Here is a 17,358-nt window from a genome sequence, read left to right as displayed (position 1 = left end):
TCAATGGGGACAGATGGACATGCAGGGCCAAATGCTTTCATAAGCATAATTTATTGTTGTGGTTCTGAAATGATTATACTCCAGTTTTCTTTTATCTTAGAATTGCCGATTCAATGTCTGATTAAAAGCTTTGAGACTTTCGAGGGCTGAGCTCCTAAGTTACATTTATGAGAGATGCACGTGCAAACACTAGCAGATAATTGCATGTACAAATGGATACTTTTTAGGCTGCTCTACGTTTGTGTGTGCAAATAACTGCTTATGCAAGCCCTTGGCCCTAAATGGCCATCTGTGTCCCCATTGAAAGTCTTTGCATTCTGTGAGCAGGGCTGAGGAGGCAACTACTTGTGCTAACGTGAGGTAAGGGAGCACCTGCGTGGTGGGCAGCATAGAGCTCTCTCTGGGTCACCAGGACACCTCTCTGGGTCCACCAGGACATCCACAGGGAGCTTCAGGGGAAGGAAATGTCTTCCTTGCCTCCATGGGTCAGGGCAGGTTTCACTGCAGGCCTCAGGGAGTCGCTCAGCAACACGTCTTTGGAGGAGCTTTGTGCACGCACCTAGCAGTGTCTCATGGCCAAACTGCTTGGTGGGTGCAGTGTGAACTGCTGGCTGCTTGGCTCGGCGGCAGAGCTCAGTCTCAGATGTCCTGCTGCCCATCACCCTCCTGGCTCCGTGGCACGCTGCTCCCGGTGCTGAGCCCGCACGGAGGCACCCATGGGACACGGCCAGCAGCGTGGGCGTCTTGCAGGCTCACACCAAGGGTGGTGTTGAATGCCAGGTCCCAGATTAACCTCACAGGATTATTTAAGGACACTTTGAAGTGCTTTGTTCTACCAGGTTCATTATTACTGATTCCTAAGGTGAGGTCCCTTATAGCTAGCGATCCTCCTGGAAGGGGGAGCCAAGGCAGCGCAGGATCCCGCTGGACACTCATATCTGAAGCAGCTGGGCTGTAGTGACCAGCCCGTTCTCTTAGTTCCGACTTGAGCAACTCTCTCAGTGCCATTCACAGACCCTCTGCTCGTTCGCCCCAGGCTTTACTGGTCCGTTTTCACAGGCCTGGCTGCCATTATTTAGCCTTGGCTCGGCTTGCCCGGCCTGCCCCCCTGCCCGCCTTGGCTTGCGGGTGCCGAACCTGCCTCCGAAACGGCGCTGCCCTCTCCCGCACCGCTCCGAAACGGAGCTGCCCTCTCCCGCCCCGCTCCGAAACGGCGCTGCCCTCTCGAGCCGCGCTCCGAAACGGAGCTGCCGTCTCCAGCCCCGCTCTGGGCAGGCCGCGCGCCACAGGCACCGGTCAGTGCTGGGAGCGCAGTCACAAGAGGGGCCAAAGGTTCCCTTTATCAATACTTAAAAATGTGCAGATCTTAACTACACATTGCAAATACTTTTAAAAAAAAAATTGTTTATTTTTTACTTCTGCTGGTTTTGGTTTGTTTCAGTTTTCAGTTTTGTTTCTTTTTTACTATTTGTATTCTAACAATCTAGTTTTTTTATTATTATTATTCATAGGACTGTAAATGGAAAATGTACATGGAGATGGATGGGGATGAAATTGCAATAACCTACATAAAAGATGTGACATTCAACACTAACCTACCTGATGTAGAGATTTTAAAGATGACAAAGGTATTTACAGCCTTAAAGCTTTCACAAATCCACAGATCTCAAACAAAGACATTAAAATACCACAGCAGTCGACTTTTGTGCTTGTGGAAGCTCAGTCTCTTGACAGCTTTTAAATAAAATGCACATTTTAAACAAATTTGTATCATAATAGGAGTTAGGTATTTTGGTTTTCTTTTAAGCTGACAATAATGTTAACAATAGAAAAATAAGCGATGGAATTAATTTATATTTTCTTATTTTAATTCCATGTTATATCTTCTGAATTTATTACCTCTTTTAAAGAAAAACATGTCCAAAAAATTACTTTCCTTTTTAGGAGAAGAAAGCGATTTAAATGTTCCAATTTGAAACTTCATGTGATTTGTGTGGGTGTTTTTTTTTTTTTCTTCTTTTTCTATTTTTTAACAAGGTTTGAGAACTTTTATGTGGTTCTAATCTCCCACTTTCGTGCACTGACAGGTTCCAAAGACAAAAAAGCCATCAGCACGTTGGGTGCTGGCAGTGTGGCACTGAACAATTGCAGTTCAGCACCACTGGGCATTTAACCTTCCTTCAGAATCTGCTGATTTTAACATAAGCAAAAGAAGCTTTGCTAATGCACAGGACACTGTGTTTGCTGTTAATTTATTTTATTGTTTTTTACTCCACTTGATACTAGCTACCAAAATACATTTCTAAGTGAAAAAGCATACAGCTTGATTACCAATTGGAATGCTGCTATAATGTGCACTAATAAAAAAAAAAGAAAAGAAAACTACTGAATGCTTTAGCTGGGTATGCCTTCTGCAACAATTATTTTAGGGCTTCTTTGGTTATTTTTTCTAAAAGAAACCTCTTGAGAACTAAAATTATTGAGAGTCTGATTCTCCTGGGCAGAATAATAGGGAAAATATAAAATATATGTTGACAAAACATATTTTTAATATAAAAACTATTCCTTTTTATGCATGTTCATATTGTTATAGTTAGTGATTTGTAGAGCTTTACAGTTATTTATTATTAATAGTATTTGCATTTTTATACCACTGTTCAATTTTTTAAAACTTCCATTTGGGGCTTTTTCATTTTTTCCTTACCAAAAAAAAGAAGTTTAAGAAAATCATCAGACATAGTAAGATTAACATACTTTTTTTTATTGAAGTGAGTATCTCCACAAAACTTTAGTTATTTCTTCTTCCTCATTTCTGAAGTTCTTTCACCAAATTTTGCATGGGAACAAGAATTAAAAAGGATGATGCCCCAATGAGATAGACATGTTCTGTAGCTTACAGACAGTTAGCTGTCCTCAGCTTTCCTTTTATATACAAAAAGGAAATAAATAATTTCAAAATATATTACTTTGTCTGGTAGCTTTTTAAGAAATGTATTGATGCTAACTATATGGGCAAGTATGGAAAAACGGGCAAAAGCTAAATGTAGCTTTGGAGTATTTTAGTCAGGAGATGAAGAACCTCTCATAAAAATCCACCCCTGTTTTTTTCAGCCACCATTTGTAATGGAGAAATGGATTTTGGGAATTGAAGAAGGCCAGTCTGTAGAATGGATTGTCACATATGAGGTAAGTTCTAGCAAACAAAAAAAATGTTTATCCAAGATAAAACCTACATGGGAGAGGCTGAAATAGTATCCTCCGACTTTGTTATTTCCCTTAATCAAGGCTTAGCACCCTGTAATGACTGTAAAAGCTACGGTTCAGAGCAAAGGCAGAACTAGGTCTACAGAGACCGTGTTCTCAGACTCCTGGCCAGGACAGCTCTTTTTCTTATGAAAGAAAACTCCTTTTACCTGAAGTAATAGTCAACGTTGCTGACGTTACCTGGAGAGACAGTGTTTTTTACCTTTTCAGCAAAGAGCTAATTAGCAGAGCTCAGGGGCAAGAGGAGAAGAAAGAATAAGAAGTGGAGAGTAAAATAAAATAAAATCTGGAGACAATTTAGCAACATTTAATGTGATAGAAATTAGCCTTTGTAAAAGGAGATTGTGGTTACTTACAAAAGTGTTTTTATAAAGACCAGTGACATGCTTCACACTGAGGCTAATAATTGAAATTCCAGCTCCGTCCTGAGGCAAGGATTCAAGCGGTGATGGAGAAACAGGAAAATTCTGGACCGTGTTTGCCAGGCTTAGAAGTGAAGAATGGTAGTTTTCTGTAGCAAGAAGAATAACCCTAGGTTTCTTTTAGTCTGAAGTTCCTCCCAGGAATCACAGGGACTTACTACAGAACTGAGGCACATGCTGCTCCAAGAAGGTTATCATGGAGGGAACCCCTGCAAAAATACCTACTTTGTCCTGCCTCTTTTAGCAGAAAGCACTGTCTGTTTGACACATTAATATAACTATCAGAATACATTCTGTATGTGTTGAGAAATGCCCTCAGATCTTTTTTCCACATGGTACATTAATTGAAAGAGTTTTTCACTACTACATTTTTAGCATAATCATTAAATACCAGCCAAAATTATCTGGAGTCTAAAAATACTTGAGAGATGCTGAAGTGCCTTTGCAAAACCAACTCCTTTCCCAAACTGCTGCCGCTGCCCAGGCACTAGTGGAAGTTCCCGGGTAGGAACTGTGCATCGCTGTGTGTTATATCCTAATTGGGTGCTCTTTCCTGAGCAGAGCGACGTCAGGACTCCCAAAACCACCCGGCACATCCAGGGTATCCGCTGGGGCAAGGTGAAGGCGGAGGATGAGGTCGAGGCGGTGCAGCTCAGGATACAGACCTCCCTGCCCAACTCGGAGGGCAACTCTCGGAGCAGGTCCAATTCAAGTAAGTCGCCACAATCCCGCTGCCTCCCGCTGCTGCTGCCTGTATAGCTGACACACAGCCATTCAGGGCAAGGTGCAAGCAGGGAGAACATCAGAAAGCAAAGGCTGCTGCTCTGTTCTGATGACAGAGCCCCATCTTGCTGCTCCAGCCTGTGCTGAGGTGCCCGAGATGCCCAGGGTGGATGCATGCAGGAGCCCCCTGGCACCTATGACCTACCCGTTAGGTAGCCTATATCACAGTGGCATTTGAGGAGGGTGTCCTGTATGGATGCATACTGGCAGTATCCATTGTCCAGTATGGATGCATCCAGTAGTTCATGATTATTAGCTACAGCACTTTTTGCCTGCTGTGGTCCCTTGCAGTTGCACATCGTGAGCAGAGACAGAACTCACATCCTTGTGCTCCAAAACCCCAAGTGCTTCACATCGAAGTGAACTGGGATTTCCCCCAGAAGGAATCATTCTTAAATACAGACACTTTTGCTACCATCCTTAGCCCTCCTGTGTAGAAGACCCGGTCCTTTGGAAAGTTCACTTATGACTGTTCGGGTTGGGACAACTGAGAGGGCAGCACAGGAGCTGGGAGAAGGTACACTGGTCAGTGGAGGATGGATGTCTTGGATTATATACCACTACTGCCAAATGTAGAACAGTGGCCTGAAGAATAAAGAAGGCTGGTTTAGACCACAGACATGCCTGAAATAGGCAATCTTACTCCTGTGGAATGGCGCCTTGATCCAATTACAGCAAAACTGTGTTTTCTGATACAGGTGAGACCTTGAGCGTGTTCTAGAAGATAGGTCTTCCTTGCAGATTAGCTCTGGTGATTTTGTCCTGAGCCTGCTGTTTCCAGATTTAGAAAGTCTGTGTTTTACATCCACAGTCTCAGTAGAGGAACAGAGAGGCATGACAGAGAAGACAGTATTTATAAATTACCTTTCACCATGCACGTTTCTTTTAAAACTGTGACTTTGAGGGAGGTTAAGAAACAGAGAAGGCAATTCCCATCTGTCTTTTTGTGAAAGGAGGTTCATCTCTCAGTGCAGACAGAGCTATCTGCTGTGGAGATGTCACAGTCATACTTTGACAGGAAAGACAGTTTTCTTTTGACATATTTGACATTAAGTTGAAGTGATTTAAATCTCTTGGGATTCTAGCAAAATCTGAGGAAAGGAGGAATGGAAGAGACTATCCATTACATCTTAACAGGAGCAATCTTAACAAGGACAGAGTTAGTAACCAGCTTTCTGAGAACTCCCCACAGGAGATGCAGTGACAGTGTTGCTAATAAGAGCCAGAGGACTCGCACTGGAGGAATGCTTTCCTCAGGAAACCGGCAATAAGATGACAGAGGATCTCCTCTGCTGTGTGTCCTCTGCTGTGCATAGTAACATTTCAGTCACATTTAACCTGCTGCAAGCTGCCAGGGTTAGAGTTTTCTGCTGGAATGATATTAGCAATCTTTAAGGACAAATCATTCAAATCTCTCTGTAGCAAAATCACTTAAGTTGCTCCCTGTGGGCTTTTGGCCAGTGCTGTGGCCTCTGATAAAAGGCGATCCTGGCCTCAGCTGTACCCATAAAATGAAAAAAAAAAAAAGGGCAGCTTTCACAGTCCAAATGAAAAATTTAGAGATACTGTATTTGCTATAGGCTTTCATGCCAGCCCCAGGGCTGGCTTTCAGCAGAGCTTCAGTCTGATCTCTGGGAGCTACAACTTTCGTTAAGATCCTGGGACTGTAACAGCAGGGGTGAGGGCACCGTAACCCCATGGGTAGCTCATAGTTAAGTGCTCTCTGTCCATGCCATCCTAGATGGAGTGTACTGCCTCACCGTCTTTCTTACAAATACAGGTATTTTCTCTGTGAAAGCCAGGTGAGGGCTAGCCACTTCAGCTGTGGCTGAAGCGTATGCAAAGGTATCCGCTCGGTAGCTTCATATCCCAAGGTTGTCCTGAAGGACTCTAGGCTCTTTTGCAATGAAAGCTGTGGAGAAATCTGTGCAGGCGGCCAAGAGCAACTCAGGAAATGTTTAAAGCCCACTTGAGTTGCAAACAGTGGGTATGTTTGGGAGTGGAAACCCACTGGAGTGCACAAATTCACTGGATGATTCAATAAATACTTTCTAGTCTCAGCTCCATAATCTGTACTGGCATAACACACATTTACATCATTTTGAAGTATGTAATGCTGAACATCCTCAAGCCTGGGATTATCTTCTGTAAAGCTGGGAGGCAAAGGGCAGCGTCAGATTTACGGTGATTCTTCAGATGGGCCAAGCCTCACACCTCAGGTAAACCACAATGCCATTTTCCAGCAACTCATACAAAGCTGGCCTTGTTTCCCTTTCTCCCCTCGCAGGCGTCGACAGCGAGTGGATGAACACCCTGAGAATGCACCAGATAGCGAAAGCCTCGTCCCTGCAGCACAGCCACCCGCACAGCCCCACCACCGTCACGCACTACCTGCCCTTCCTCCGGAGCCAGGACTCCTACGCCGCGGCCGTGAGGAGGACACGCAGGCCCGTCAACTACCAGTTCACCCCCATCAGCCATTCCAGAAATTCCTCCCCGCTCTCGCATAGCTTGGTGAGAAACCTCTCCAATCTCCACCTCAACTCGAAGGGCAGCAGCAACTCCAGCACGGCTTCGGACACGGCCTCGGAGCGGGAGCGGGCGTCGCGCAGCGGCGCCTCGCGCAGCTCCTCGGACGGCAGGCGCAGCGGCACGAGCTCCCCCGTGGCGCCGCGCCACGCGGCCCGGCCCTACCGGAGGTCGCCGCACGCGGCCGCCTCGGCGCCCAAGGCCATCCCCGGCATGCCGCTGCAGAGCGAGGGCATGCCCCGCAGGAGCGAGGCCGAGGGCAGGGCCGGCGAAGGAGGCTGGATAAAGGTGCAGCACTCCAAGAAGGCCCACAGGCAGGCGGCCGGCAAGCCGGGCAGAGAGAGGGCCAGGGGCAGCTGGCGAGGACGGAGACTCTTCTGAGGCGGGAATCTGCGGGTGGTTTGCGATGAGTTTTGTTCCCTTTTATTTAACAGAAGGTTGAGGTGAAACAATGAGAATGCATGTGCCTTTATTTAATGTTTTCCTCCTGCTGGTGCCCAGCACTGAAGTCACGACGCTACCTCTCAGTTCACCTGCCCGGCAGCGCGGATCTGGGCGCTGCTCGTGGATGGGAATGGCCAAAGATGCCCACCTTGTCATGGGAACTGCTTTCATTCCCAGAAGAGATCCCTTTAATTCGATCTTCTCCCCTCCCTTTGGCTGCTCATGTTCTTAGCTGAATGGATATCCGTTAATTTGCTTAATATTTCAGTAATAAAACCAGTATGGCACAGCAGCGTGCCATAACACCAGGTTCTTCATTTTACTTCATTTCCCTGCAGCTCTTTCTCTGGATATCAGGTCCAGCCGTGTGTGCAGTTTCCCCACCGACTACCGAAACTGCTTCTGCCAGGGCTGGAGGAAGAGGTCATGCTTTAGCAGGTCAACATAGTCAGAAAAGCACAGCCATGCATGGAGACTTTTCTTCTGGCCCAGACCAGTGACTTCACTTCTGCTTGCCATCCCCTTCCTGGAATTTCTCATGCTTCTCTTTATGAAAAACCCTGGCACCAGGTATATGACACCACAGAGCAGATGCTGTGACATCCGTAGTTGTCACAAGGAGAAAGAGAAAAAAATGGCTTTGTGCTCTTGGAAAAAGAAAAGAGAGGGAGAGAGAGGAAGACATTGCCTTTGTAATAGTTTCATCTAAACCTACTGAGGTCTGTGGTAATGTTTATCCCTGGGCAGCAGGCATTTTTTAATTGAATTTTTAAATGTGGCCAGACTGTGCTGCTTTTGTCTTTCAGTCTTTGGTAGTAAAGGGGAGGTCAGCAAAGCTGGTGATTAATGTGGTCTTCAGCTCTATTGAGAACAAAGGCACAGGTGCAGACAAACTTCACAAAGTTTCTTGCTGGCCTTTTCACTCCAAGCTGATTTCACACAATTAAAAAGGAAAAAAAAATATATATAAAAGTGTGTGTGTGTGTGTGTGTGTGTGTATATATGTGTGTGTATATATATATATATATATATATATATATATATATATATATATATAAAGTTTCCAAAGATGCAAAAGGAAAGGGGAAAAAAAAAAAAAAAAAGAGAAGCAGAAAAAGACAGCTCAACCCCAAGCAACACATGGTACCATCTGTAAAGTCACTGGAAGAAACTGCAGCGCTGTCATTTAAGTATCTTCTGGCAGTGGTTAAGAGCAGAAAAACATAATGGGCTTTATCTAGAAGTGAACGGGGCTGTATTCATAGCTGCATGGAAACAAACACTGTTATGGGTTTAAATTGGTTGAAGCGGGTTAGTAACCCAATTTCTGACCCTTGATTTACTCATGCAGAGAAAACCAGACAACTGATTTGGGAAACACAGGCCACCCAACACTAGACATTTCTTTTCCACAACCCAGAAGACTTGAGTCTTGTATTGTGAAATTTGGAGATGCATCATCTGGCCACCTGACTTGGGCCTGTGCAAAGCCTAGAGAGAAACTGTGACTCTGGAAAGGTCCTTAGAGGTCATCAGGATGATAGTTACATGAGGATCATAGTTACATGCGCCTGAAGAAAGGCCCTACCAGCAGACATGCGAGGCTGTGGACTGGTAGTGGCCATCCAAGATGTATCAGCTGCTTGCAGCTGATTATCAAAATGTCCAAAAAGGATTCCTCTGCTGTTTGTAAGCAATTTAGTGCTGTGCCTAATTTTAATCTGCAATGTACTGTCTGTCCACATCTGTTGTATTAAAGTGTTCATTAGCATTTAAAGGAGAAGCGGATGGTATTGATCACGCCTATTAAAATTAAACAATCATGCAATAGTCACTGATTAAAAATTCTCTTGCTAAACCAGGATTGCTGTGTAAAGCAACAGTAAGTTAACTAGTCAGGAAAAAATCTTCATCCCCAATGTGTGCCCCATCTGTGGCACCAGAGCTATTAAAATAGCAGGAAATAAATGATTCAGTTACAAACCATTTTGAACACCTGAAAAAAACCCACCATATTGGAATACAGTTGCATACATTTCCCACTTCCAGTGTGATTTTATTTTTTAATTGCAAAACACATTTCATATATTCTCCCTTGGACCGTCTTTCTTCTTAACTCCGTGTAAGTAAAAAACTCTCAGAAAATGGGCTTTTGCATCTCATTGCCACTACTCTCAACACATCTAGTCCTTGGTAATAATTACTTATAAAGCAAAATGTGCTTTTAGAGCCTCTTTCATCGCCCAGTACTTTCCTAAGCACAGTGATTTATGGCCATGTTCTACCAACTTGCAGCCACCTCCACCTGGAAGGCTGTGCACAGCAATATGGTAAACTGGACAAACACATGTCAACAAATCCAACAAACTAGCCTTTTCTCACAAATCTGTGAAAAAACGGTCTATCTAGATTTGCACCCTAAGAACAGGAACATGATTCCCTCAGTCCGTGGGCAGATCCTCGGTAGCACTACGTCTCCCATCCATGGCTGGCTGGGCAACCAGAAACTATCATTACCAGAAATCCACCCCTAGCTTTCCTGGCTCTCTTTCCTTTTGTTCTTCAGAGCCTGGTGTGCTCATGTTGCTGTTTCCTTAATCCCTGGAAGGGCTGAGCATGATCTGTGCTTTCCTCTTCCACAGTTCCAGACTCACAAGCTTCAGCGATAGCTGCTGGATTGGATGAGGAAAACAGTGGAGAATCACGAAGGAAAATTCAGAACTGAATGTCTGAAGTAAAGGAGTACTTGCATCCAGTGGAGAGACTGCTTATGAAATCATAGGCACGTTCTCCTTTTCTTTTTAACAAACGCGTGAGACGGTGACTGCCACGCGCTGCCACTCCTGCAGGCAACTTCTGACTCCAGCTCTCCTGGGGCAGAGGGACTTTTTCCAGGGCACAGGGCTTCTGGATGGCTGCTAGTGCCCATCCCTGCTGCTTGTTGGCTTGCAGGAAGCAGCGTTCAGGGAGTCAGGCCCTTGGGCCTCCTGAACCTCACAGGCCTCCCACAGTGTGAGGTGGCCGCTGCGTGAGCCAAGGGGCTCGGTGCTCAGGGCGTGGGGAAGGCACCTCAGGAACCAGCTCCGTTCCTGCCCTGGCTCCCGCGCGCGGCCGCGTGGGCCTTGGGCCTCGGGCGCAGCCCCGGCGCCAGCCAGCGGAGTCAGCCGCGAGGGATTTAATCCTGCTGCAAACCTCCCCACACACAGTGTTTGTACAGAATTTTCTTACTAATAAAGTGCCAGAGCTTAGCAGTTCAAAGCAGTTTGTCACGGGAAGTTGGAGGTTACGGAGGAGAAGCCAGTGCCGGCCGCACCGCTAACGAGGGTCTGCCGCGCCGCATGAGCGGCGCAAGGACGGGCGCCGTGTCACCGCCGGGCGTCGCGTCACCACCGGGCCCTGCAACGCTGTGGGGCCCCGTGACGCTGTTGGGCCCCGTGGTGTCACTGGGCCCCGCGATACCACCGGGCCCCACAGCGCGGGGCAGTTGGCCGCCATGCACGTCGGCACCCGCAACACCGCGCAGCAGAGCAACACAAGGGCCAGACCGCCACAGCAGCCACCCCACGGCTACGCAACCCCACAGCCGCGTGCCTGCAGAACATCCGCGGGATCCTCCGTGTGACCCGGTTTGTTCCGTGTTTTCTAAAGGAAATACAAATCAAGGGCTGAGAATGAACGGGCTGGGAGCTGGAGGCCCTGAAGTAGCTGCTGCACCTTAACAACAGCTACTTTTGATCAAGGTCTTTAGCAATGCATTTAGTGCTCCAGGATACTTTGCACATACCCAAGTACAAGGCCAAACATCTACAGTGAACAAAAACACTTCATAAAAATTAAACTCCTTAAAACTCTATCAGTCTAGCTCTAATTAAAGTAAATCCACAAAAGCAGCCAGGCTCCTGTCTGCAGAAGAACAAATGCCCTTTTCGGCTGCAGCCGATGGCAGGTTGCCTCCTGCACACCTCTGTGCCCCTGTAGCAGCACAAGCCCCTGGAGGGTGGCATGGGAACAAACACATCTGCCTGATCAGATCTTTTACAGAAACACACCTTTCCAGCGAAAGAAGATCAATTAGCGTGTTATAGGTTACCAATTTACAATTTACATCATAAACCAATGTCTGATTATTTTAATGCAGAACATGTTTAGCTTCATTTTGTTGCACTAGCGTCTGCAATAATACACTGTAATTTGCTCAGATGAAGAGGTGATTGGACAGCTCTTGCGGTAATTTTTAATTACTGTCATTAGTGGCCGCAATCTTGCTCCTTTCTAAGGTGCTGCGATTCGCGCTATCGCCCCGTGCCACAGGTACTGCTTTGCACACACTGGGACAGACAACGCGCTTCCCAATGGAGCCAAGCTGCAATCCCAGGTGGCCACGGCCCCACTCCGCCCCGCCACGCTCGCCACAGGCAGCACGCTTGGTGCTCCAGCCCACATCTGGGGCAGTCAGGAGCACCAAGCACGCTGCCCATGGCAAACGGGCCAGGCTGGGGCTGCAGCCATGCGGGACCATGGCTTGGCTGTGCTGAGAAGCGCATTGGCTTTTCCAGCGTTTGCCAAGTGGTGTTTTTTTCCTGGAAGGGATGAGGTTACACTGCAAGCGAGGAGCAGCCCCGTGCAGTCCCACATGGGTGGCGTTCCCGCTGTGCGGATTTGGAGGCAGGTTGGGCTCCCTGGCGCGCGGCCGGCCTGTAATTAAGGGCTTAGTGCACGGGGCTGCAGGCAGGGCGGCCGCGCCGCACGCGCTCAGGGCAGCCGCCGGCCCGGAGCCCTCGGCCGTGGCTGCTGCGGCCAGCGCGGGCCTGGTGCCAGCACGGGGCATGCATGTGCGGGTGGCACCGGGCACCCCCCCGCAGGGGGTGGGGGTGCGGGTGTCTGCATTTAGCTTTATTTTCTGTGCCTGGCTGTGCGGAGGCGCCCATGCCCAGTGCGGGTTGGTGTGACCAGGAGCCACGAGATGGTGTGCTGGTGGCACCCTGCTCCGGGGGAAACACTTCCCTTGGGAAGGGAGTGGAGGACACATGAAAAACCCAAGTGCTGCTGCCTGGAGTGTTTTATTATTAACTTCAGAGTGGGGGGGAAACTGGCGGCTCCGACACGTGCGGCCCTGTAGAGCACTGAGCGAACAGGCGGCCTTGGGCGCCCAGCCCGGCCCTCCTCTCCTCTCCTTCCCCCCCCCGCGCCCCGGGTTTCACGCCACGGCCGGGAGCGTTTCGCGCCACGGGGTTGGGCCCTGGCAGCTCCACAAATGCCCCACCCGCGGCGCGGGAAAAAAAATAATAAAAAATGCGGGAGCTCCCGCACCCGCCGCGCCGCACGGCTGCCCCTGCGGCCCGAGAGCCCCGCGCAGCCCGCGGAGCCCCGGCGGGCCGCACGGGACGAACCGGGCCGGGCCGGCGATAGCGGCTCGCTCTGCATCTGCCAGGACGCAGCGCGGGAAAGCGCCCCCAGTCCCCGCCCCCCGCCGGGCCCGGCCGCTTTGGCGCGAACCGTCAGTCGCCTCGTGCTGTTGGCGCGCGCCGCCCGCCCGCTCCCCGCCACTGCCGCCGCCGCCGCCGCCGCCATGGCCCCCCGGCGCCCGCAGGTGAGCGCCCTGCCCTGCCCTGCCCTGCCCTGCCCTGCCCGGGGCAGCCCGCGTGCCGCCGGCCCGGGAGGGAGGGAGGGAGCCGCGTCCCGGGCTGCGGGCGGCTCCGCGGCCAGAGCTGGCGCGGGGGGGTCGCGCCTCGAGGTGTGTGTGTGGGGGGTGGTCGCGCGGCCGTTACGGCCGTTACTCTGCGGCCGTTAGGCGGCGGGGCTCGGGCCGGGCCTTGTGCCGCTGGCTGCCCCGGTGCTGGGGGGGGGCCGGTGCTGGGGGGGGCCCTGGGCTCGGGCCTGCGGAGCCGCGGCGAGCGAAGCGGCAGTTTCGGAGATGTGGATGTGCAGCCCGGCCCTTTGCGCTGCGCAGCCAGTATTTGCCCCCACGTTAAAAGTAATGAATAATGGTGGCCTCTGGACGCTACTTGGGCTTCACTGCCATGTCTGGCTTTGGAAACGTCTCTCCTAGCAGCAATCCCCTTAGTTCAAGGTACTTGGATGATAGTCAAGCGTGTTAAGTGTCCCAGAACGTTCAGGCCTCCTAAGCCTTAAGTTAAGGTTGCTTTAACGGGGCAGCGTGGCGCAGCGGATCTCCCATGTCAGTGCTGTTGCCGTGTCTCTTTGGCAGAGACAAGGTTGCTTGGGAAGGAAGAACTTCACAGCATTCCGAAACATGAAGCTGATTCCCATGGAAACATCCTCATCCTCTGATGACAGTTGTGACAGTTTTGGCTCCGATAATTTTGCAAACACAGTAAGTACAGCACAAGAACAAAATGGAATGTGCAGTGTTGGTAATGACCCCCGTGCTTGTGCGTGATTAAGCCTGCTTGCTCTGCTTACATTCTTGTACAATAGTCACAGATCTGCACTGTGCACTGTAATTTCATTTCACTTTGCTTGTGCTTCTAGGTGGTAATTGTTGGAAGCAGATTAGCTATTTATTCCAGCCTTTGAAATGTCACCTAACCTAACATGCCTGATAATTTGCCACCACAGTTCTGAAACCACTTGTAAATCCCTGGACTGTTTTTCCCTTTATTACAAAAGCTATTTGCTTATAGTGTGCCTTTAACTGTGAATCGTTTTCTGTACAACTTCTGATAAAATATGTTTTATTCTTTATAGAAAGCTAAGTTTAGGTCAGATATTACAGAAGAATTAGCAAAAATCTTCTATGAAGCTTCTGATGATGAATCCTTCTGTGGCTTCTCAGAAAGCGAGATTCAGGATGCATTGGTAAGATGGTTGATTTTAATTTGTGGTTTCAATTATAAATTCTTGCGCATTTTTAATTAAAAGCAGTAGCAAATTCAGCTTAGAAGTACAGTGTTGTCAGAAAGAAACACTATTTCTATTCCAGTGTGTCAGCCCAAGTAGTTTATTGTCTCCCTAAAAATCAGTGAAGCACTGCAGCTCTGCAAGGCCAAAACAAAAGCTGCCATACAGATCTCGAAGTACATCCTGACGCTCTCCTGCCGGATTTCCCTCTTCAAGTAGAGACTCTTGCATTTCTGGTTTGCGTGGTGCCAAACGCTGTGCTGGCTCGGAGACTGCAGCAAACGTGAGAGAGATCTCTGTGTTCATTGGCATGCGGTGATCCCTGCGCTCCCCAGTGCCGCAGGAAATGCCACACGAAACACTGAACCCTTTGAGGAGGAGGAGGTGGAAACCCCCTCTCTGCCTTCCCTTGACTCCAGTGCAAGAGCAGTGTGACTGCTTGAAAAGACCAAGAGCAGAGCAGAGAGCGGTGATACCATCTGTGGTGGCATAGGATGAGTTTCTGGCGTGACCTCAGAGCGTGCTGAGGAATGACTGCAAGGGAATAGCACCTGGCTGGAGGAGGAGGAGGGGTGCCTGAGTTAATGTGTCTCAGCAGTGAAGAAACATGCAGGAGGCAAAGGGGCAACAGATAAGGAAGGAAAAGGAATCAATACCCATATGTGAATGGGCAAGCCAGAACCACATACCTTCAGTGTGTGTATGTGCTGATAAAACCCACGCAAATAAAGGTGGCCTTTTGAAGCTGAACTACACATGAAGCAAAAAGTCTCTTTTTACCTGTGACCCAAAATAAGATTAAGTCTTACTAAAACTGAAGTCATCTTCACCACTAGTCTGGCTACAAGACAGCTACAACAGAAACCAAGCTTCTCTGGTGCGTTTCAGTTTTACAGGGTAGCTCTCCCTGACAGCCTTTTACCATATCTATCTATCAGTCTCTCACATGCACACACACCCTTACATGGTTTAGAGCACTAGGACCTATAACTTAGAAATGAAAGTGTAGATTTGAGCTGGATATCATTTTTATGCCAGCTTCCCCAAAATACAAAGTTTACAGAGTTGTCAAACTGTATTTAATTGCAGCAACTTACTTGGTTTTATGTGCTTTAATTCAGTTCTTGTTTGTTAACAGAAGCTGGACTCGGATTCAGAGGAGAATGATGTAAATGCTGAAAATGGGATAACTCGACAAAGACAGAAATGTTCCCTTCCTCTAAAAGTAGCTATGAAGTTTCCACTCCGGCGATCGAAAAGGAGAAAGGATGAGATGGACTCTCTTCCTGAGGAGACGGTGCCTGATCCAGATTCAGATTCTGACTCTGAAGAAAAGAGATCCATGTTTTTAGAAAAAAGAGCTTTAAACATAAAGGAAAACAAAGCAATGGCAAGTACTTAGTCTGTCTTTATCCCCTTCCTTGACAGGTAGCCAGCTCTCCTTCACTGTTCAGATTAACTGTAATTAGAATTATAGTAAGGCTTTAAAAGGAGTTTATATTCCTAAGATTTCAGTCTGATACTTTGTTCACTGGCATGTGAAAATCCATAGACTGAATAGTCATTTAGGGGAGGAGAAAAAACAAATTCAGGTTTTAAAGCCCTACTGTTTGTTTAGGTTGCCCTAATCTATTAGTCTAATAGCACATAAATGTCTTCTTAAGACTCTACTTCCTTTTTCTTTCTTTTGTTAGCTTGCAAAGCTAATGGCCGAGTTGCAGAGTGTTTCGGGTATCTTTGATGGCAGAAGATCATTGCCAGTTGCCAGTCATGTAAGTATAAACTTTACTGCACTTGTCTACGGATTTGAGAGCCAAATTCTGATGTTGTAAACCATGATTCTCTGATAAAAAACTTAATAAGCCAAGTAAATCAAAGTAGAGCTCTGGATTTTATTACTTACTAAACAAGTAAGCAATTGTGCAAGTCCTTATTGTGCAAGTCTCTTTGATTTGTGTCAGTATAAAACTGGTCAGATATAATTCATACAGGCCTAGCTGTCTGCACAGGCCAAGCAAGCCTCAAAGGATCCTGAGCAAATATGGATCCTGGCAAACACGAGAGATGAGAGGGACAGCCCGAGCTTTGAAGTTCAGGCCTCAATATCCCTTCTGTTTGGAGTCTTGAGAAAAATAGGACGTTGGGCCCAACTAGGCCCTTTAAGGTATAAGGCTGAGAATTGCACTGCTAATTTACCTGAAAGCCTTGTGAAGGTGGGAGCAGCAATAAAAGTGACAGCTCTTCACAGATTAAATCCTGCTGCTATGCGAGGGAATTACTGTGTCCATGCAGAGAAGAGATACAAATGTGCCACTCTGGCTCTTCCTCTGGAGCTTGCTAAACTCTAGAGGATGAATTTGATGAATTTGCCAAGGATGCTTTTGCCTTTTTTTTTTTTTTTTTTTTTTTTTTTCCTCCTCTCTCTTCTGACTGAGATTGGAGAGGAAAGGGAGAGGGATTCTTTTGGGGGAGAAAGGAAGAAGGACTGTGTTTTAGGGAAGGAATGCATAGTGGGGATAGGGAATGTCACTTTGGTTTTGAACCCTTCTATAAGGGGCTCTCGTTATTTTATCCAGGCACCAAAGCGACTTCCAAGACGCTCTCTTCCCAAAAGCGCTCTGAGGAGGAACCCAGACCGGAGTTCTCGGCCACACACAAGATCCAGGTCCTTGATTGAAGGGCCGCCTACTCCTTTACCAGAAGATGATGATGAGGAGGATGATCGGTACTTCTTAGTGAGAAGAAGAAAGGTGTCTGATGAGTACCTGGAGGTATGTGGGGCTTTTAGTTCTTCAGCTAATGAAGATTTTTTTTTTCTGTCTCTTATGAAAAAGTTGAAAGTTCTTAGAGAGTTAATTCGAATTGTGAATATTTCATGGACTGGAAAGAAGTACAGAGAACGGCATGTTGTGCATGTTCTCCTTCTCACCCTAGCCCCTCATTCTGGAGCAATGATTCCCTCTTGCCCTCCAGCAGCACCCAAGTAACAGTAACCACTTAATTGGTTAATAGCTTCAGATGCTGAAGCTGCATCCATTTCATATGTTCTTGCCCC

General features: G+C 47.8%; 2 protein-coding genes across 2 annotated transcripts in view; both read left to right on the top strand.

Moving 5' to 3' along the window:
• MAP3K20 (mitogen-activated protein kinase kinase kinase 20) overlaps positions 1-7,552 on the top strand; it is a 75,293-nt gene extending 67,741 nt beyond the window's left edge. The window contains exons 16-19 of the mRNA XM_026042679.1: positions 1,512-1,628; positions 3,112-3,186; positions 4,248-4,398; positions 6,757-7,552. Coding sequence (XP_025898464.1) covers positions 1,512-1,628; positions 3,112-3,186; positions 4,248-4,398; positions 6,757-7,379 — 966 coding nt within the window. The 3' untranslated portion in view covers positions 7,380-7,552. The remainder of the gene's footprint in view (positions 1-1,511; positions 1,629-3,111; positions 3,187-4,247; positions 4,399-6,756) is intronic.
• A 5,457-nt stretch (positions 7,553-13,009) lies between these two features.
• CDCA7 (cell division cycle associated 7) overlaps positions 13,010-17,358 on the top strand; it is an 8,349-nt gene continuing 4,000 nt past the window's right edge. The window contains exons 1-6 of the mRNA XM_026034919.1: positions 13,010-13,032; positions 13,651-13,776; positions 14,151-14,261; positions 15,442-15,693; positions 15,998-16,075; positions 16,880-17,074. Coding sequence (XP_025890704.1) covers positions 13,012-13,032; positions 13,651-13,776; positions 14,151-14,261; positions 15,442-15,693; positions 15,998-16,075; positions 16,880-17,074 — 783 coding nt within the window. The 5' untranslated portion in view covers positions 13,010-13,011. The remainder of the gene's footprint in view (positions 13,033-13,650; positions 13,777-14,150; positions 14,262-15,441; positions 15,694-15,997; positions 16,076-16,879; positions 17,075-17,358) is intronic.

The sequence above is a fragment of the Nothoprocta perdicaria genome, unplaced genomic scaffold (assembly GCF_003342845.1).
Source record: "Nothoprocta perdicaria isolate Ctin4 unplaced genomic scaffold, notPer1 scaffold_0, whole genome shotgun sequence".
NCBI lineage: Eukaryota > Metazoa > Chordata > Aves > Tinamiformes > Tinamidae > Nothoprocta > Nothoprocta perdicaria.
This window is presented reverse-complemented; position numbering and strand designations above follow the sequence as displayed.